At 39.2% G+C, this 20,510-nt stretch overlaps 6 protein-coding genes and 1 long non-coding RNA gene across 8 annotated transcripts; 3 read left to right on the top strand and 4 right to left on the bottom strand.

Annotated features, from left to right (window-relative positions):
- Positions 1-64: 64 nt before the first annotated feature.
- LOC130695413 (uncharacterized) lies at positions 65-1,587 on the bottom strand. Its single transcript, XR_009002375.2, has 3 exons — positions 1,527-1,587; positions 242-469; positions 65-176 (listed from the first exon to the last, which is right to left on the bottom strand). It is a non-coding gene; the product is annotated as an uncharacterized LOC130695413 (long non-coding RNA).
- A 5,191-nt stretch (positions 1,588-6,778) lies between these two features.
- LOC130695389 (transcription initiation factor IIA subunit 1-like) lies at positions 6,779-8,408 on the bottom strand. 2 transcript variants are annotated; one of them, XM_057518535.2, is made up of 7 exons: positions 8,276-8,408; positions 7,945-8,134; positions 7,800-7,877; positions 7,555-7,731; positions 7,362-7,483; positions 7,024-7,293; positions 6,779-6,959 (listed from the first exon to the last, which is right to left on the bottom strand). In XM_057518535.2, exons 1-7 carry the CDS (start codon positions 8,297-8,299, stop codon positions 6,852-6,854), a joined length of 969 nt encoding a protein of 322 aa, XP_057374518.1. In that variant the 5' UTR covers positions 8,300-8,408; the 3' UTR covers positions 6,779-6,851. The 2 variants fall into 2 exon arrangements, with proteins under 2 accessions (XP_057374518.1, XP_057374517.1); XM_057518534.2 differs by having other exon boundaries at positions 7,800-7,901.
- Positions 8,409-8,546: 138 nt separating this feature from the next.
- Positions 8,547-10,667, top strand: LOC130695381 (serine/threonine-protein phosphatase 2A regulatory subunit B'' subunit gamma-like). The gene is made up of 10 exons (XM_057518525.2): positions 8,547-8,739; positions 8,798-8,902; positions 8,968-9,080; positions 9,142-9,310; positions 9,369-9,557; positions 9,625-9,761; positions 9,833-10,046; positions 10,114-10,241; positions 10,304-10,444; positions 10,509-10,667. Exons 1-9 carry the CDS (start codon positions 8,608-8,610, stop codon positions 10,416-10,418), a joined length of 1,302 nt encoding a protein of 433 aa, XP_057374508.1. The 5' UTR covers positions 8,547-8,607; the 3' UTR covers positions 10,419-10,444; positions 10,509-10,667.
- LOC130695406 (histone acetyltransferase KAT5-like) lies at positions 10,427-12,742 on the bottom strand. The gene is made up of 10 exons (XM_057518557.1): positions 12,621-12,742; positions 12,502-12,559; positions 12,360-12,428; positions 11,984-12,292; positions 11,856-11,921; positions 11,600-11,796; positions 11,435-11,518; positions 11,048-11,372; positions 10,810-10,972; positions 10,427-10,739 (listed from the first exon to the last, which is right to left on the bottom strand). Exons 1-10 carry the CDS (start codon positions 12,690-12,692, stop codon positions 10,523-10,525), a joined length of 1,560 nt encoding a protein of 519 aa, XP_057374540.1. The 5' UTR covers positions 12,693-12,742; the 3' UTR covers positions 10,427-10,522.
- A 261-nt stretch (positions 12,743-13,003) lies between these two features.
- Positions 13,004-14,591, top strand: LOC130695387 (threonine aspartase 1-like). The gene is made up of 5 exons (XM_059496215.1): positions 13,004-13,589; positions 13,653-13,836; positions 13,909-14,007; positions 14,068-14,137; positions 14,202-14,591. The coding sequence occupies exons 1-5, from the start codon at positions 13,357-13,359 to the stop codon at positions 14,576-14,578; spliced, it is 963 nt and encodes a 320-aa protein (XP_059352198.1). The 5' UTR covers positions 13,004-13,356; the 3' UTR covers positions 14,579-14,591.
- Positions 14,537-16,351, bottom strand: LOC130695388 (arginine-hydroxylase NDUFAF5, mitochondrial-like). Its single transcript, XM_057518533.2, has 7 exons — positions 16,187-16,351; positions 15,770-15,921; positions 15,608-15,712; positions 15,238-15,549; positions 15,096-15,182; positions 14,888-15,032; positions 14,537-14,824 (listed from the first exon to the last, which is right to left on the bottom strand). Exons 1-7 carry the CDS (start codon positions 16,233-16,235, stop codon positions 14,589-14,591), a joined length of 1,086 nt encoding a protein of 361 aa, XP_057374516.1. The 5' UTR covers positions 16,236-16,351; the 3' UTR covers positions 14,537-14,588.
- A 14-nt stretch (positions 16,352-16,365) lies between these two features.
- LOC130695408 (glucose-6-phosphate exchanger SLC37A2-like) lies at positions 16,366-20,270 on the top strand. The gene is made up of 14 exons (XM_057518559.2): positions 16,366-16,516; positions 16,619-16,736; positions 16,800-16,978; positions 17,269-17,347; positions 17,879-18,014; positions 18,134-18,215; positions 18,330-18,547; positions 18,619-18,780; positions 18,860-19,012; positions 19,101-19,191; positions 19,262-19,410; positions 19,487-19,688; positions 19,764-19,861; positions 19,927-20,270. The coding sequence occupies exons 2-14, from the start codon at positions 16,639-16,641 to the stop codon at positions 20,011-20,013; spliced, it is 1,734 nt and encodes a 577-aa protein (XP_057374542.1). The 5' UTR covers positions 16,366-16,516; positions 16,619-16,638; the 3' UTR covers positions 20,014-20,270.
- The last annotated feature ends 240 nt before the right edge of the window (positions 20,271-20,510 follow it).

Below are 20,510 nucleotides of genomic sequence, written 5' to 3' on the forward strand. Positions count from 1 at the left end.
CAATCAACGGATAGCCTGTAATGAAATGATAAAGACGCACATATAGAGGCATAAAGGCAATAATACAGTGAATGATTTACCTATCACAAGATATCAACGTCATATCCTGCACATAGTGACACTTGAGCTTTGGCCATCGTCGCGTTTGACCCGTTTTAAGTCATATCATCATCGTCCTATAGAAATAGATAGAGACTGTATATACGTACGGATGCCTCATGTTACCGTTATATATTCCCACTTGGCATGGTGGATGTTCCAGACCCATTAGGATCAGTCGGTTGGTGATACGCTGGCGGCTAGATCCCATTATAAGACTTTTTTTTCTTCCCTTTTTCTTGTTTATAAAACATTTCTGTGTATCTTCTCTGACTTCTTTTAACTCTCGCAGTAAGACGACGCCTATGAAACAGCCAGTTGTAGTGTCGATCGATATTCAGACACGATGATATCAGTAGCACAGTAGAACCTGGAAGAAGAAGAAATCAGTTCAAGAATCCGAAATGTACAAGATCTGTTGAAACAAATGTGTAAAGAATTTATGACATGGAAATCCCAAATTCTTTTTTTTTTAATGGTGTTCTTTCATCCGAATGTAACAGGGCCGCAAGCTTCACAAGCGAAATCACGCGTTGGATGTATCTATTTGTAATAATGTGGCGCATTGTTGTGTTTCGTCTTACTTCTTATTCCGTGTTCCGTAACACGTTTGTTATGTATAAGTAACAGAAGGATAGGGCCTCTGGCTTTTAGACAACTACAGCATAACGAATAATGGATGTGTTCTACTGAAAAACCTTTACGGAAAATCATTTAAAGAAAATTTAAGACCATCTTCTTGGAGGATAGATTATTCATATTTTTCTATTGCCACTTGGATTATGCAAATAGATGTCCCGTGATGATCAGTTATATTGTGCCCCTTCTAGGAAATTTGACTAAAGCTTTCGGTTTTCCAAAAGCTTTCGAAGTCAAAGAGATTCAAGGGAATCAAATATCAACAAACATTTTTTTTGTGTGGACTAAATCGACCTCATTATCCTACACATCAATTAATAAACATTGAAGTCTTTTCCTGCCTAACAAACTAATTCCACCCTGGTACGCCGATGGGTGTGTAACCGTAGATTACGATGCCCAGGTGTGACAGAAATGGGCGTTTCGTCATTGATCAAAAGTTCATTTGTGCAGCCGGCTTATGTGTAGATCCAACTTGGCTTTTGGGCTTATGTTTATGCTATAACCCTAAGAGGGAAGTCAAAGCTTTTCGTCTTACTACTTAATATATGAAATGACAGCGAGATGATTGTTGCGTACCCACGCATAGATTTATTTAATAAGTAACTGCTAATGTGCTGTAAAAACACAGGCTATCTCGTGGAAGTAATTAAATTAAAATTTCGCTGAAATTCTGTTGCCACTTTCAATCAATAGAACGTGAAGGTCAAAATGGCCTTACACATATTGATTAGTTTTGCTTCTTTGATGTTAGCCCTTTGATCTATTTAGAAGGAAGAGGTTCATACCTGCTCAGGTGTAATACCATGAAGTCCTTGTTCGATATGATGCCTTTTAGTAACAGTGAAAGTTGAAGGATTCCCGGCTTCTAGGATAACGACGGTAACTGCAATAAGAATAAAAATAAAACATTCGTTAATTCCTCATATGTAAATATTGCTCAAAAATAATTTCTCAACTGGAGGTCTTAATTAAGCATGCAATATTTATTTTTGCTGGTAAGTATTCTAGTCGATTTGCATGTTTTTTACGACTGCAGTGCCCTTATTAAGATTACGCAATTAGAATCAAGACATAAAAAGAATGGACATTTCAAGGCAGGCGTAACTATAATCGTTTTTTAAATATTCAACAGCCATGGGCTTGTTACTGGACTCATCCGCGTTGTATCCAGTAATAGCATCGGATTCAAAAGAGGTAATAACTGAAATAAGTTTGAAATTTAATTACACAGAATCCCCCACTTCAAAAAATGTCAAGGAAGAATGACGTCGGAATGGATTAAAAATATACATCTTTTCCAAACACAAATCTTGGTTTTAAAACTTGAACGTGTATCCCTGCAAAGAGTGTTTCAAAACGCAACTATTTTTCTGTAGATAAATACAAGGAGTTAAGGGAAAGGTATACTAGGGGACAAATCATGTAAAAAATGCATTAAACAAGCCGATTAGAAATAGCTAGACATCTATATTTTGTCGCCGTTGTATATTATTCAGTTATCGTATCATGTTCGTATTAAATCGATAACATGACAAGATTGTCCTATAAAATTCAACGGAGGGGGACTACGAAAACACGACTGTCATTCGACACTTGAAATAACGATTTAGGGGCTGTTAAAATGCTGACTGTGTTTGGCCTCTCCGATGTCAATCTGTACTGATATAGGTACACACTTCTTTATGGACATGGCACACGTGTCTTGATTTTCCACGTATTTCTCAGAGTAGCTCGAGTGAAAGACCTTAGACGGTGTTTTAACGTTACCTGACGAATTCATGAAATCAATTAAGAAAGTAAAAAGGCATTTACATTTCATCCGTTTTAATCTCCTGGTGGCAAATACGAAACGATTGACAAGTATGCATTTAAAGTGCCCAATTGTAAATGTGGCATGGCATCAACATACGGTTATTTTCGAAACACTCTGCACTGTCCTTGCTAAATATTACGCAATTAAACAAGTCGACTTATAAAAGCTGAATGTTTCAAGAGAATTTAACTAGTCCTGATTCAACCAACCGCTGGAAGAAGGGAAACTAGCAGGAGAAAATGAAGTTGCTAATTATTTCTGTCCTCTTGACCGCTGCTTCAGCCCAAATTTTCAATTCTACAAATTACCCCAATTATTCCTCATCCGTAAGAAAGTCAAAAGTTGCCTGAAAATAATTTCATGCCTCTACAGTTCAACTTTGATTTTATGTAGGAAAATAATTGCAACACTCTTCTAACAGTTTTGGAAAACAGGGGGTTGACGACTTTTCTCGGTTTGCTGATCGAAACGGACCGGGATTCAATTCTTCAAGGGCGTGGTATGTAAATTTGTTTCAAAGCAAGCTTGTAGTGCGTGAATCAAGATGACAATTAAAAGTGCTAAAAGTAAAGTTTTACTCTAGAATCCTTTACCATATTTGCGCCTACGAACGAAGCATTTGAAGCTATTGACTCAAAAGTACTTCAAATGATTCTAAATAGTCCCGATTTGCTGAGCCAGATTATTCCATATCACATTGTCCCCATTGACGTCTCGCCCACGTGGATTTCTTCTCTTTTGTTTGAATATTACTTGCCCACAGTGCAAGGAGAGGTTCCATTACGTATAGACATGTATCGTAAAAAAGGCTCTTCATTCGTTTCCGGAGAGGTATTGACAATTTCTATTCTCAATTCTATTTTTTTTAAATTTGGTTATCCTATTTTAGATAGTTACCGTCAATGGGGCGCTGATTTTCGATTCTCTGCAAGTGTGTAACGGCTACGTATACTTCATCGAAAAAGTTCTCAATCCTCGTTATTTGGCACCCGATAACACACAAATTGAAGTACTGAAAAACAATGGTTTCACGACAGCACTAAAGATCTTCGAAATTCTTGGCTTAAAACCAGAAGTAAACAATTTCTGTAAGTTTCGGTTACTCCTTTGCTCCTTACATTTAACATTACATTCGCTACACAGAAGACTGACTTACCTCATTCCATTTCTTTTTTTTGTGTCGTAACAGTCCGTTACGAAACTTTTTTTGCTCCAACCGATAAAGCATTCGCAGCTCTCCCTCCTGGTACTCTTGAATCACTTCTTGCCGACCCAAATGCACTATCAAAACTACTTGGAAATCATTTTATTTCTGGTACGTTCTACACACGTGGTCTCGTGTCTGGACCTGTCCGCACCTACTCTGGCCTAACTGTTGAGGTTGAAGTGATTCCCGGTAGGTGATCAAATTTGACACAATTTACACACACACATCAATTGCACATTCATTTTGGCAACGTTGCTCTTTTTTCCGCAAATTAGGAGGCGCCATATTCGGCAATGCCAATGTTATTCTTCCTGATCTCACAGATGCGCAAGGAGTTATTCATGGCATCGATGCTGTGATTCTCGGCTAAGCAGAATACCCACGAACATCCAGCCAACAATGTAGGATTGGTTAGCCAATAAAAAAAACTATATCACAGTCTGATCTTTATGCAGTGGCATTTAGTGTAATTGTGAACTTGAAATAGACCGTTTTCCTATTTTCTCATTGAACATCTGTAATAACTGGTTGAAAAAAGTCTGACAAAGGAACGAACGCAATAAATAAAGCATGAAATATGAGACGTGTAAACAGTGAATGCCTCATTATCCTATAGTTTAGCCTACGCATGGTTACTGTTAGTACTAAATCGATAGCACGATATCGTGTACACAAATGATTTGTGTTCAGTTAGCATGGTATATTTTGACCTATGCAATTCTCGTCTCCATTGTTTTGTAATTAACGTTCTCCTTGTCAGATGCAGCGAAAGCAGACAATCGTACTTAATAGTGAAATGTCGAAAATGGAAACAAAACAAGGGTGAGCAGTGAACCCATTTTAGACATTGACCTTCGACGAGTGTTATTTCACAAGACTAGATTTCATCAAAGAGTACAAGGTACATTCAGTATTCTATTAATGGTATTGGTATTATTGGTTTAAGTTACTGAGGAACGTGTCGCACAACATGGCAAACGTATAGTGCCGTGTATCGTATTGCTAGTATAACCCATTACGTCAACCGACTGATTCTTTATATACTATTTTCGTGAATATTCACATCGCCCAAAATTACAACTTTTGCTCCTGCAGAGGCTACATTTACAGCAATCTTTCTTCTTAACACATCTAATGCTGAACCAAAAGCTTAGAATTGCTGATTTAAAAAAACTATTTCATGGTTGGCATCTTAATCTACACAGCCAAAGATATCCAAACTGGTTGTGCAAATCTGGTCTACATTCGTGCTTCTCCCACCAAAATTTTTTAAACCACAATTTGTTTGTTCTAATCTAAAACTTTTATTCAATTTTCTCTGCAACAGGCATTGTTACGTATCGTATAAAAAGGCCGATATCGGATTGCCAGTTATGACGGAAATACAAGGAGTTTCTCAAGGAATTGCTATCCTACCCAAACTGGACTTTCTTCATCCACCCAGCAAAGAATACAAGTAGATCTGCTAGATAAATTAATACATTTATTCTAATAATCTACTAGCAGATTCCAACTAAATATAGTAAAACATCCTTTATGGGAGGGGAAGACAGCAAGCATTTGTCATTCGAGGATTTAGGATTAGCAAATGAATTTCTGGAAACTCTTTTTTCAAAGAACTTTTCGTTCTAAGCTGCACGCGAAGAAACTACAACTTGCGCAACTCCTCGACTAATAGGGACAGGTTCAAATGGATGACGTAACGAGTTTGATCATGAATAAAGCAATTTCTTTAAAAAATCGATACTCTCCCGTCACGAATTGTTAATGCTGGTTTGACGAACGAACACTTGACTGCTTTCAATTAAAGATCTCAAACGTTCGTTCATTATGCTTGATCATTTGAAAAAGAAATAGTCGTAACTCATTATTTTAATTCAAAATCTTTTTCTTTCTAATCGAACTCGTCATGCGTTATCAGAAAAGAATACAGGTCTATTTTTCAGGCGATAATCGTTCGTGACTTTTACTGCTGTCACGTGAAAATGCCGGCTCTTTCATTCTGCACAATCCTAAAGAACTCCTGTCTCTCTTCCTCATTAGCACGAGAAGTTATGCACACTATTAAAATCCCCATCATCGCTAGTAATGTATGAATAAGAAGAAATCGCATTTCTATCCATGACGTACGGCAGACTTAACTTATTTCCATGATGAATGGAACGGCTCAGTTCTTAGCTCCCTTTTCAACTTTTGCACTGTTTTAGCCGATGCTATTCTCTGTTCACAATGGATCCAGCAATCAGAAGTTCTTGGTAAATGGACTCCGTTCAGGTCATTTACAGTTGCCGCCCAGTAAAACTTTTACGGGCAAACTAAGCTTAGATGGTTTGGTAGATATTAGTTAGCCAAGTGAATGAACCTGTATCTCCAAGGACTTCTGCCCATCAGCGATTGTTCCCGAAAAATCCTGACTGTTGGCAGATTGCATCTAAGTTTTTAGTTCACTCGAAAGATATGGGCAGTACGATCGGCTAACATTTCTCAAGCTTCTGCAATAGCTAGTCCTGAATTCCGCTGAAGCTATTAAAAATTAGCTATAAAAAAATTTAAAAAATATATCCAACTAATTCTTACTAAGAATTTGTAGAACTGGAAGGCAATTGATCGTTAAGTTTCAAAGGATAAGAACAAGTTTTTCCCACTGCCAGCCATTCAACGTCTTTCCTAACTTAGATAAATGATGTTACCAGCATTTTTCGTGGGAAATTGAACATATATTTTTCTTCTAATATTCCTGAATGAAAAGGGCCGACAACAGCTTCTGCAGGAATAGGAGAGAAAAGACAAGTGAAAAACGTTTAACAAAAAATGTAATAATAATAATAATAAAAAATGAAACACAAAAAAAAACCCGGCCAGGTCAGACTTGAAAGGTTTTTGTTTCTTTGCCCCAAACAAATCTCTTCTCCATGCTCATCGACCACCCCACATGATAAAATAACCTAATTTTCTCCGACACATCATGCACACACGCACAGGCACACGAAAAACCCTCAAATATGAAGCGGAATTCCTCCAATTTTTGTTTGTTTTATTTGACCATATTCTCCCCATCATCCACTGTTGGAATTCAATTCCAAAATTATTTCACCACTCAGCATCGCCATTGGCCTTTTGGAAAACATAATCACGACCGTTGATGTTCATGATGCCATCCTTGAGGTGAAACTTCCACCTGTTTCGGCTCCTGGTGATCTAGTAAATATGCGTATCGGTTAGCATCGAATCTCAATCACTGTTTAACGACAACGTCTCATACCTTATCGTACTGACAAACGACAACGTTGTCAGTTTCAAACAGGACGGATGGGTCGTCATCCGTCACATCATCTTCGGAGTTCAATGGCTCCTCGTCTGCGTTTTCGTCATTGTCCGCATCAAGCTCCTCGTCGTCATGATCGTCCTCTTCTTCTACGTCGTCATCATCATCATCATCAACGTCGTCTTCATCGTCTGAAGAATCTCCGGGTCCGTCTAGCTGTGTTACTCCTCCATTGTCAGCCCTAGATTGGCTGCGGCCAGCTGTTGTCTGCAACGGAAAAGTAATAAGGCATCGTGAATCGACCATATGCGCAAAGTTTTGAGTTTCGTAGGTACCTGCAGCGCAGTATTGATGTGTTGCTGCAAAACTGTCGTCGCCATTTCGACAGGAAGAGAGAGGGCCGCCGTCACAGCCGGTGAACTCAGGATCGTTTGCAGCTGTGCTCCAGCCGCGCCACCTGAACATGCGAAGACGAAGAAGTCAAATTGGAATTGACGTGTGGTTCGAAATAAAAACTACAAAGATAACCTTGAAGAGCATGGGCGGGAACATGGACGGTGATACTTTTGGCTGCTGTGTGACCTGTTACTCCTGGTTGAGGGGGGACTGTAATTTGTACCGGAACCATCCTCACCGCTGGTGTACTTGCAGCTGCTGCTGTTGCTCCTCCTGCAGCAGCTGGAGCTGCAGGAGATGGGGTGGTTGCTATAATGATAATTTCAGATTTTTTTAAAATAGAATTCTCAGGTAGCTGTAAACTCATAATTAACTACCTGGTTGCTTGGCTTGAGAAGATGCAGCAGGCTGAGCTGGAGCATTGGTAGTATTGGCTGCAGAACTAGTCTGCTGACCTGTTTTGGTAGGCAAAGAAGACCCTTTTTTCATACATGATAAAGTTTCATACTCGATATTGGATACTTTGCTGTAGTTTGTTCTGAAGGGATGCTTCAGCAGGATCGGTCACAGGATCAATGGCTTTGCTCGATTGCAATTTGTTTTCCCAATTCTGCTTCAATTCTAGAAGTACAGCTTCATCGATTCCCTCATCTAGGAAAGCTTCTCGTACCCCACTTATAACGTCTTCGATCACGCCACGATACAGTTTAGCCTAAAAAAATAAAATAAAAGGCCCTATCAGAACAGTGTACTGTGCCAGCGAGGTCCAATCGTGTCTTAGCCGATAACCCAACAAAGCCTCTATGTAATTTCCTATGAATTATGGTCATAAAAGTAAAAGGTAAATAAATACCACAAGAGCCTGGTTGGCCGCCATATTCTTTAACGAAATTGAATTTTATGAAATTTCAATTCCGGGAGGGCTTCGTTCAACAAGAAGCCGACATGGAAACTACGACTGACGCGGCAATATATACGAAATGGCCCCGATAACAGCGCCACCATGCGAGATTTTGCTAAATTATTTCCAGAATAGCATCTTGCGGCCGACTTAAACAGCTGCTGACGAAGGTTGAAGTGATAGTTATGGTTCCTGTATTTGAATTCAGTGCAAATAAATTTTGCTGCACTTCGCGGTCGCATACAGATACTTTGTTTGTGGGACTACTGTAATCACGTGGAATTATGGAAAAAACTCAGCAATTAGTTTTGAGTTCAGAAGATGAGGAGATCTTCCAAAAATTGTATTCAGAAGGATTAAAGAATAGCAGGAAAAATGTTGATGAAACCATGCCAGTTCCCAAGTTTTACACTAAAGTAAACTTTCATGTAAAAATAAAACTATGAAGAATTTATTTGTTATTTTTATTTATAGCTTCCCAACCATGAAAACATGATTAGTCTTAAGCTGAGAGAAGAAGCCCGCACAGCATTCCTTCAAAAGAAGAGCAAAGAACTTCTTGACAATAACGAGCTTCAGGTCTGTAGTTTGCTTTCAATGGCCTGATAAAATAATAACATTAGTCAGTCTACTTTTTAAAATAGAATCTGTGGACTCTACTAGACAAAAATCACAGCCCTCCATTTTCTGGTTCTGAGCAAATGATCAACTATGTTGATTTCCTCAAAGTAGGTAGCATTGCCGGCCTTAAATATAAGTATGTTTATTTATCAAATTTTGAATCAAGAACATGTTCACAATATTTGTTTCTTGCATAGGGCTTTTTTCACTCCAGTTGTATTTGCCAGATTACTGCAAAGTGATATTCATGGCAGAATTTCAACCATGGCTGTGTTCAATTATATCATGAGGAAAGTTTGGTTACAACAAACTAGAATTGGTCTTTCACTTTATGATGCCACAGGCCAGGGCCTCCTTACTGAAATGGTGTGAGTAAATTGAAACTATTTAAAGATATTTATAGATTTATTTTAATTTTACTTAGGATCTAGAGAACTACATTACTGAATTAATCCCTACGCTGCCGCAGTTGGAGGGGCTTGAAAAATCATTCCATTCGTTTTATGTATGTACTGCCGTACGCAAGTTCCTGTTCTTTTTAGATCCGTTAAAACTGGGTAAAGTCAGAATACAGGATATTCTCGCCTCGGGTTTTTTGGATGAACTGTTGGAGGTAATAGTAGTTTCCACCTGATCCACTTCCAGCTCCTTAATTTACATTTTCAAGATGTTCCTTTTAGCTTCGGGATGAAGAGTTACCTAAAGATGCACAAGATTCAAATTGGTTTTCCGCCCCTTCGGCTCTTAGAGTTTACGGACAATATTTAAATTTAGACACCAATAGGAACGGTATGCTATGCCAAGAAGAACTTCGACGGTAACTCCATTTCAATTCAATGGTTTCTCAGTTCACGTAATAAAGCTATCTTCTCAAATTTTACCGTGCAGGTTTGGCACTGGAACATTAACTCGCGTTTTTATACAACGTGTATTTGAAGAGTGCATGACCTATGAAAAAGAAATGGATTACAAAACGTATTTGGACTTCGTTTTAGCCATGGACAACAAAAGAGAACCACAAGCCCTCCAGTATTTTTTCCGATTGCTAGATGTCGGCCATCGGAATCATCTCAATACCTTTGACCTTCATTTCTACTTTAAAGTATGGGATTCTCTATCTGATCTTTTGACATTTTACATTTTGATTTAAAAAAATTATTGCTGCTTAGGGTGTGCAAGAGTTGATGCAGCAGCACAAACAGGAAGTCGTTGCATTTGATGACGTCAACGATGAAATTTTTGATATGGTCCGTCCTGCCGATCCATCCAAGATCACGTTACAAGATTTAATTAGCTGGTAAACGAAAAGCTCATTGTAGTTTTTTAGACTAATTTGACATTAATCGTCTTCTGGTTCAGTGGTTATGGGGAAACCGTCATCAATATCCTTATTGATTTGGATGGATTTTGGACCTACGAAAATCGCGAGGCCGTTGTGACGGATAAGAATAATCAGGATAAGCCGGAAACTTGAATTTGGAATTCTTGTACATAGAAATTGTGAGTGTATTTTTATTTAATTTTTTAAAGAAAACAAGTAGTAAGATCGTGGAATGGGTTTTAGGTATCACGATCTCATCACCATTTCCCCCTCTTGGACCAATCCTTCGGGGTCCAGTGCAAGCATTTGGGGTCAATGTGCAACTTCCATTTCTCTTTGTTTTTTATGCAATTTTTCATGGCTTCTTCATTCAAAATGAGTACATACTGCCCCTTGTAGTAATTTATGAGGTTTAAGTGCTGTAAGGTGGACACCACGTCCTCCTTTTTTATGCTCGTCATTTCGCAAATTTCACTTATTAATGAAAAACAAATCTCATTACCGGCTTCATGGCTCGAAATGTTAGCAAGTTTTCATCACTTACTTGATCGTAATTTGAGGTCTTTCGCCTTCACTGGATGGTTTCATATTCATAAGAATATCACAGATTGTAAAAGCCCAGTAACTGCGATAGGACAGCAACCCTAAATCTGACAAAGGTTTCTCTGGCGATCCTGTCTTTCCTTCAAATTTAGATAGCTCGTAACCTTTACATACAAAATAAGCATGAAGATTTATACGAAGGAAACTTTAAAATTTTTTCGATTTGATGGTGTACGTACTAAATTCAATAAGAAGCTTTCCATATCCCTTCCGTTGGTAAGGCGGTAGGGTAAGGATGCAAGCAACATTGTAGTCTTCTGAGCTCTCTTTTTCTTTGCTAAAGTAGCCGACGATGTGGAAGCCCCGCGAATCCACTTCAGTCATGACGTAAAAGAGGAACGGATCAGTGTCGTAATACAGTGTCTTGTGGTCAAGGAAGAGTTTGGCTAGCAGGCATAAATTCTGAGCGTATGCTTTATTTTTACGGCCGTCGATTTCAAAAAAAGAGATAGTCTGTTTGCGGTAGATTTCATTGCCTGGCGGATGTCTAAGATTGCATTTCATCTGTTGAAGATGTTGAGGGTTGGCCATCAGAGTTTAAAATAAACAGTTCACGCATAATTTACCAGATGTCGCTCTAGACATTTTTCACTTTTCCGGTACTTGAGACAAAACTCGCATATATAAATACAAGCTTGATGAACCATTTCCTATTGAAATATGTTGATGAACAAGAAAGCCCAAGAAAATTTTACTTTTGATTTGCCTTTTAAAAAAAATGATTGAAATACCTGAGGATAAGGTGCGAAATACCAAGGTTTTATTCTGTGTCTACCAAGTTCAATCATTTGGATATTTTTCATTCGCGTCACAACGTCATCGTGATGTGTGACAAGACTGCCTGACTGACGTGGCCCAGGTGTTGTCGGTGCAGGTGTGGACGGTGGAGCTGGGGAGGGAGTGTCACCCACTTCACAAACTGTGTCATCTTCATTTTCAAAAATTAATTTATATTAATCTCATTGAAGGTTTTATTATATGCATTACTTGAAGGAGCCACACAGGTATCTGTGGCTATGGGTGGTGGCAGAGGTGGGATTTCTTTTTCAATTTCTGAAATAATTATAAGATTAGCATATTTAAAAATATTTATCTATGTTTTTTGTTCTTTTTACTTATTAGTTTCTTAGCAGGTGGAACTGGAATTGGAGCTCCTGGACTGGGCTCCTCTTTATCTCCAATTTTGCGCTTTCTACCATTTCTCTTTTGTATTGCTGCAGCCAATAATGCAGAGCCATTTACAGTAAGATCTGATGCGCCAGACACACCAAGTGGTGACGATGGACGTGAGGAACCAGTAGTTCCTCCAACTTTCTTAGGAGTGCTCAAGCCTGTTCCTACTTGAGTACCATCTTTTCTTGGAAACTGGATTTTTCTGGTGTCTAAAAAATCTTCTGATACCCAATCATCCAACCGTTTGTTGACTGAAATGAATGGTTCAAAAATCCTTGTTAGGGTACTTGATATTTCATAAAGTAAGTGGTAACTTACAGTCAATGTAATGAACATAAAACATCCTGATGTTGCAGACATCTTTGACACTGAGTACTTCTGCTAGAGCTAATCAATCAAAAAGAAAACGCAACGTTAAAATTACTAAATTATACAAAAACAGCAGTATAGCAAATCTTACGCCAGTCTTCTGTATTCCTCATCCGTACAGGTAACCGACAACCTTCAACAACAGATGCCTGAAGAATGGAATATACAAGATCAGATGGAATTTCATGTAAAATAAATAAGCGCACATACTGTAGAATCCGAAAACAAATCTTTATCTACAATTTCCTCTTTCATTTTTGACAATGATTGTTCGGTCTTCATTACAGAAAAAGCTTTCAAAACAACAGTGCGCGGCCATGAGCAACATTGCCAATTTTCCAATTTATTTCAGCATTCACTTCGGGGTGTAAAAGTGGGTTTTACAACCGATTTCTTGTTTCCTCTGGAACGGTTCAATCGACGAAGGTCCGTAAAAAGTGTAAAAAGCCGACACAAATGCCCATGGGTAGGGAAACCGCTAACCCGAAAGAACAGCACTGAAACGCCCCGATTGGCTCGAGGACGATCTCTGGCTGATGCTGCTCTGTGCTGTCTGCTAAAGTGCTAGGTGCTGAAGGCTGGCTGTATGTCTGGCGCTGTAGTTCAAAAGTTTTAAAATTGTTTCAAAGTGTATGAAGCACATAAACTAGAAGATTTTTATCTCTTCGCTATGTAGAGCGAAGGAAACATCTGATATTAGCAACATATAATAAAGAAAAACAGTGCCATTATGGTTCATTGTGGATTTGTCGCCGTTCATCTAGGGGCAGGCTGTCATAGCTCGAAGTCTGAAGCCTTATACAAAAAACTATGCAAAATCACGTGTGAGAAGGCATGACTTACTATTTTTCATACTTATTAGAATTCATCGTGTGATCTTATGTAGTTTTCTCAGGGAACTGCTGCGCTGCAAGAAGGCAAATCAGCTCTTGATGCTGCATGTGAAATGGTTTGCATGCTAGAAGATTCACCTCTGACTAATGCAGGATTTGGCTCCAATCTCAATGAAAATGGAGATGTTGAATGTGATGCAGGAATTATGCTCTCTTTGAAAGAAGGGAAAAACACAAGATTTGGCGGAGTTTCATCACTTGCAAGTATTAAAAATCCTGTTTTAGTAGCAAGGGAAATGATTTTGTACCAAGATGAGCCAAGATTGCTTGGTAGAACACCTCCACTGTAATTTAAAATTCTATTCACACCCTAGATGAAGATATATAATAAAGTTTGCAATTTTTTTAGTATTCTGGTTGGTGAAGGGGCCTCATGCTTTGCCAAGGAACGAGGACTGAAGCTTGTCCACAACAAAACACTAAAATCTGAAAGAGCCATAAAAAAATATAAGAAATACAAGGAACGTTTGGAAATATCCAGAAAAGCTTTGTCCAGTGGTCTCAAAATCACAATCCAACCGAATCCAAGTCAAGTAATTCTAATTTACTAAGCATTTGAAATTGTATTTGAGATTCTTAATCAGTTTTGGTTGAAACTAATGTAGGATACTGTAGGGGTAATTTGCATAGATAAAAATGGTGACATCGCAAGCGCCGCTAGTTCAGGTGGAATTGCCCTGAAACTTCCTGGCAGGATAGGACAGGTTTCTAAATTTTCTTTTTTAATTTTCTGTTTTTATTGATATTTATACGACGTACAATAGGTGCCAGTTTACGGCTGTGGTTGCTGGGCGCAGCACTCGAAATCCGCTGGCGTTGCTGTGTCGACCTCAGGTGTTCACATCCAGAAAAATGCAGATGATGTGTAGGAACTAATGCAATATTCATTAAATTTCAGGTTGTGGGGAGCAACTCATTCAGACGACCTTGGCAAAAACGCTTGGACAAACCATATTAGACCGTGGAGATCCAGCTTTCCATTTGAAAGAGCTCATGTGCAACCAGTTCATCCATTCGCAGATGTTATCTGATGATTCGTACGATCGAATGGGTGGAGTTTTAGTTGCCTATTACAACGAGGACTCAGTCGATTTTAATATGGCTTTCACTACAGATTCCATGGTTGTTGGTTTTATGACCACCGACTACGAAAAGGCCACTGTCCGCGTATCCAGAAATACATCATCAGTTACACCATCAACCAACAGTAATGATTCACTTCAGTCTACAAGATTGACTATGGAAGGCTTTATTGTGAAACTAATAAATCAATAACAATAACACATTATCTCTTTTTGCCATCATCGTCATCCAAAGGGTAAGGAATTTCTTTAGCCGTTTTATTAACCATGTCTTCCGTAGCGTTTTTTACCATTTCATCGAGCCGGTATAGGTCTTTAATTGAGATTTGTCCAGTACCGCGCTCAAGCGGTTTAGGCTGCGAAGGATCGGGTTTCCACCCAATTAGGTAGATAATCTGAAATGTTGCTGGAATAGATCCGTCTTCGTTTCCGTAGAGTTCTACCGATCAAATGAACCATTAGGAAAATTTCACAATCAGGAAACGAAGTAATGTCGTCAAACCTTTATAAATGGCGGATGCTGCAAACATCGTATCCCGGTGCAAATGCAGCTTACGGATCCATGACGCGTTGTTTTCACCCATTCCTTTAAGGTCGTCCATCAGTTCGAACATAGAAGGGTATCCCACCCGTATTTCATCGGTGTCCTACCCTTTATCATTGTTAATAGAACATTAAGATATCATCTGCATAGGAATAACAATCCTCACGATAGTTAGCATGGTGAAACCAGCACCGTTTAGCAGCCCACCGACGTCCCGTATGGCTGCAAAAGGCGAGACATGTGCAGCAAAGCCCTGTGATAATGTACAGTTATTTATGATCTATATGGAACTAATAGAATGTGGTTACCCCTTCCCGTTCTGTCTCTCCCAGCTGTAGCGAACCCCTTAGTTCGTATAAAGTATCACCTCCAAAAATGGCGCCAATAAATACACCGTCAGGCCGCAGACATTTCATAATTTGGGAGAAAGTTTGGGGTAACTGATTTACCCAGTGTAGACTTAAGCTGCTTACAATTAGGTTAAAGCTTTCTGGTTCAAAAGGCAGAGATTCTTCGTCCGCAACTATTTTCTGACAGTTTATGGTTGTGTCTTCCGGTGTAAATGCTTTCTCCAAAACAAGCGCTGAATGATCGCACATGACTAACTCATCTACAGCATCCTAATATTGAATATATTTTGTTTTACTGCATACAGGCATATCAATCTATCTTACCAACCTGTGTTAAATGTTTGCTAAGATGTCCATATCCACAACCAAGATCCAACCCTGCTTTGAATTTTCTGTTGATGTCATACACTCGATCTGATAATCTGTAACCAACCTAAAATATCCAGAGTTTTAGCACAGCCAAACAACCAAAATTTATAATTTTAAATACTTCATCCTTGATGTAATTATATTTGTGATGATCCTCATTTAAAGTGGTCCGATCTCTCTGTAATTTCTTTGCCAAACGGTCAAAAACATTCATGGTGTTGGCATTTGTCTTGGAATTTTGGCTCATGTATCTGGTCCTACAGCAGAAGGAACCTATTTAATCCAATCATAAGCATACCAGTTAAATTTTACAGCCATTTTATGGATAATATGAAGCATCATAGTCATTTCTCTACAAAAAAATCTCTACTATGTCAGACATCTTAAAGGGATTTGACATTTTATCCCTATGCTAATAAATCACAGCTGGCGGATCTTATGCAAGTATTGACGGCCTTATCACTAAATGCCAGACCAGGAAAACGTCATCGGCTGAAAATTCACATTCGGAACATACAATAAATGAAACAATAATAACCTTGTAATTGTGTCGGACATAGGAGAAGCGATAAACGCTTAATAGACATTTTTGTTGCTGTTGAGCTAAATAGCTTCGAGTAACAAACAAGAGGAGAAACCAATATAATATGTGTTCCACTATCGCAATCTCTAGCAGACGGGCTCAAGCGTGAAGAAATCAACCCAGCTGTTGTCTTCTGCTGTATCCCATGACAACATACACAGGGCTGCTTCGAAATTTTGAGCTTACAAAATTTTCTACCTCCGAACAGTGTATACGTGGCTTTAATTTTGTCCGACCATATTTACACTGGTCGTGTGTAGTTACCTATTGACTTCGTGAATATTGGTAAGGAAAAACGAGTATTATTTATTTCTATTTAGCAATTCTACATGTTGGAATGAAGCTGACTTTCTTTTGCTTTATTGGTTCCTTTGTTTCTCTGTGTAGCTTGTTTTCCTGTAAACACAATGTCTCATTCCGCCCATGATGTGCCTTTGGGTATCAGAATTATTCGAAAACTTGGAAGCTGTTTTTGTCCTAACTTTAGAGGTTCAAGGACTTTTATGTAAGTTTATTTTATAAAATACTTAGTTTGGTTGCATTAATGAAATTTGGTTCCCCTGCATAGATATCGGACATCAATATTAGTACTAACGTTCTTCACCTACACTGCATATCACATGTCAAGAAAGCCAATCAGTGTTGTGAAGAACGTCTTGAGTCAAAATTGTACCGGTTTGATACCTCCACCTGGAACATATATTGATGAAAACAACAAAGACTCTTGGTGTGATTGGGCTCCATTTGGTGAGTTATTTCACTTTGCAGTATTTTTTAAAGATTGACCTTGATGATCATATGATTTGTTCTATTTTCCATGCACATGCATTGTACATGTGATGTGTGCATGTACATTTCCCTCCTCTAATTTTACCCTCCTATCCCCCATCCCCCCTCTTTAAAAGGGATGTTTAATGGGACAATAGGATGGTCCTAAACCCAAGATTTTAAAGCAGTAAAATTCATGGTTTAAGGCGGCGGAAAACCAAGGATGTATTGACAAAGCTTTCGGCATTTTTCTCATTTCTCCTTTTTAGATGGAAAGAATTCGCAGACCTTGCTGGGTACTTTGGATTCAGCGTTTCTTTTTGCCTACGCAGCCGGCATGTTTCTTAGGTGAGTTTCTTTTGAATCCCAAGAGAGGGACCTTTTCCGCCCTCTTTCTACAAGCCACTGTTATACTCTATAAAGTAAAAAAAAAAAAAATACCCCATTCCCTTTTCTTTGTCTCTATCAAATAAAAAATAAACCAATAGCTGTCGCCTTTAAGCGGAAAGAGCGCATTCCTATGTGTCAGACTAGGATGGTCTTTGGAGTTTATCTTCTAACTTTATCAACCGATACAAGAACCCCTCCTCCTCCTATGTGCTCTCCTTGTTAGAAGTATAGATGCACCGGAAGACCCAAACCAGCAAGTTGTTATGGTCCCAAAATGTCGGTAGCATACCATAAAATCAACCCGATCGAAATGTTGACTCATAACCACTTCCTGGAGTTTGTTACTGAGTAGTAATCTTAGACGTACAAGACCTCCCCTTAAACTTATGGATGAGAATGACCGTTACAATGCAAGCGTTGCGATGAATCATCGCCAAACTTCATTGAAATAAATAATTTTGTTTTCTTTCTCTTTTGTAACTATTGCAGTGGATTTGTTGCCGAGCGGGTTAATTTACGCTACTTCCTGGCGTTGGGCATGCTCACGTCAGGCTTTTTTACTTACCTATTTGGCGTGTCATACTCGCAAGGTATCCACTCGTTACCTTACTTCTTCATTGTCCAGGTATGTATTTTTCATAACAGATTAAAGTATCTCTATAATGCGCATTAGATTCCCCGTATTTCATTCCCCCGTACTGCATAAACAATGTATTGTACTTATTCGATGCTCAATGATCATAGACGATAGCTGGCTTTGCTCAATCCACTGGATGGCCTGGTGTAGTGACCGCTGTCGGTAATTGGTTTGGCAAGGGGAAAAGAGGTATAATTGTTAAAACCAGAGTCCTCGCGAGACTGCTGTTCGATGTCGATGTGAACAATGATACACCATTACTATGCCATTTTTTCTTTCTTTTTTTTCTGTATGCAATTTTAGGTTTGATTTTCGGCATCTGGAATTCACATACTTCAGTGGGGAACATCTTGGGATCGCTGATTGCTGGTCACTTTGTCGAAAGCAATTGGGGAATGTCGTTTATTATACCCGGTGCTATTATCGGCTTTATGGGTTTCATTATCTTCCTATTTTTGGTAACTGACCCACGCTCAGTCGGATGCAATCCCCCTGACCACCACGGAAGTCGAGATGAAACGGTATATTGCCATCCTCTGTATTTTTATCGATTAGTATCAACATTTTAAATTGTTGATTTATTCATTTATAGATTAGAGCTGGCTATTCGAGCATCGAAGATGATAGTAGTAGTCCCGGTCGCAACCGAAATATGCGTCTCTATGCCAACGGTTCCACCAGCTCGTCTTCAAGCTCGTCCATCACTCTCGACCCTGAGCGTGAATCCTTATTGTCACCGACCGACAACAGCGTGGTAACACTACTAAATCCTTGCGTCAGCTTCAAATTCTTTCTAACATTCCTTTTCGCTTTTTGTTTGTCCTGTTTCCTAGGATTCCACCGAAGTTGGTACTCCCGATAAAGTCTCTTCTGAAATCACCATTTCGAGCACTGACATCCTGGCGAAGGCGCCGGTCAGCCTCAACAATCCCGACTTCCATCGGAGGGAGAAGGCCATCGGATTTGTCCAAGCTCTTCGCATTCCGGTACAATCTTATCGAATAAAAACAAATATTTAAATAGGCTAGGGTCTCGTACAACAGCTGACATAACATCCGTTGACCTCTCAAATAGGGCGTGATCGAATTCTCTCTGTGTCTCTTCTTTGCAAAGCTTATCAACTATACCTTTCTCTTCTGGCTTCCTCGCTATATCAACGCCTCCAGTAAGTTTTTATCGTTTATTTGCTTTTCTTAGCCGTATGACTCATTTTTCAATTTTCTTATGGAATGTAGCATCTTTTGATGCCTCCGAAAGCGCAGATTTATCGACGCTATTTGACGTTGGTGGCATTGTGGGTGGAATCATCGCCGGTGTATTGAGCGACGTAACTGGTATGAGCGCAGTAACTTGTGCCATTATGTTGGTTGTTGCCATTCCCATGGTAAATCAAATCTTACATTTTTTATTACGTTCTTAGAAAGACAGTTTTATTTTTAAACCTCTTTATCCACATGTAGCTCTTCGTCTACCAAACGTTTGGCACCATAAGTCTTGTCTCCAACATCCTGTTGCTCATGTCTGTCGGCTTGTTGGTTAACGGCCCGTACGCTCTCATCACAACAGCTGTTTCTACAGAATTGGGCACACATCAGTCCCTTCGTGGCTCAGCCCGTGCCCTTGCTACCGTTACCGCTATTATAGATGGCACTGGGTCCATTGGTAAAGTAAACCTCAACTTATCCATGCAACATCATAAAGACGTTAGTATTTTATTTGATGTGTGATGACGTGCAGGAGCGGCAGTTGGTCCCCTAATTGCTGGAACTGTTTCTGACTATGGTTGGGACAATGTCTTTTACATGTTAATGGTTGCAGATGTCATCGCTCTCGTCGTATGTTTCGTTTCAAACAGTTATGCTACCAAGTACGAGTAAAACTAACTTCTTTCGTTTATTAGTTGCTCGCTCGACTGGTGAAACACGAGATTGAACGCTTTCGTGAACGAAGACGGGAGATGCGGTTTAAGCGAGAGCGGATGGCCTAACCTGTTGTAGCCTAACGGCAGACGAACAGGGGAGTCCTCCTCGACACTGCTTGACGTTTTGTCCGTTTTTTCATCCTTTATTTTATATTAAAAAAAAGAAAGTTCATGAATGGCAAACCATCTTTACGTGGAAAACTTAACAAAAAAAAAATCATGTTTGTTCGCTAAGTGAACTTTTTAGTGGATCGGCTTGTTGATCAGCTTATTTCCCTTTCACGCTCGGTCTGCCTTTCTGCTGTCTTTATTTGTTTCCCCATTTTTACGCAAAAGAAAGTGCCCAACGGAACATCTTTGTCATTCCCCTTGTCCATTGTGGATTTGCATTCCAAGTGCACCGTGACAACTGGTGGGAACTACGCAGAAAAGTCTTTCTTCCTTCAATTCAGTTCACAATTATATATAATTATTATCATTGAATCCCGAATCCCTACTCTCCCGTTTGTGCACGTTGTACAGAGCACAAGTTGTCAAGTGTTCCCCCTTTTTCCCAGATCACT

This window comes from Daphnia carinata, chromosome 7 (assembly GCF_022539665.2).
Source record: "Daphnia carinata strain CSIRO-1 chromosome 7, CSIRO_AGI_Dcar_HiC_V3, whole genome shotgun sequence".
NCBI classification, from domain to species: domain Eukaryota; kingdom Metazoa; phylum Arthropoda; class Branchiopoda; order Diplostraca; family Daphniidae; genus Daphnia; species Daphnia carinata.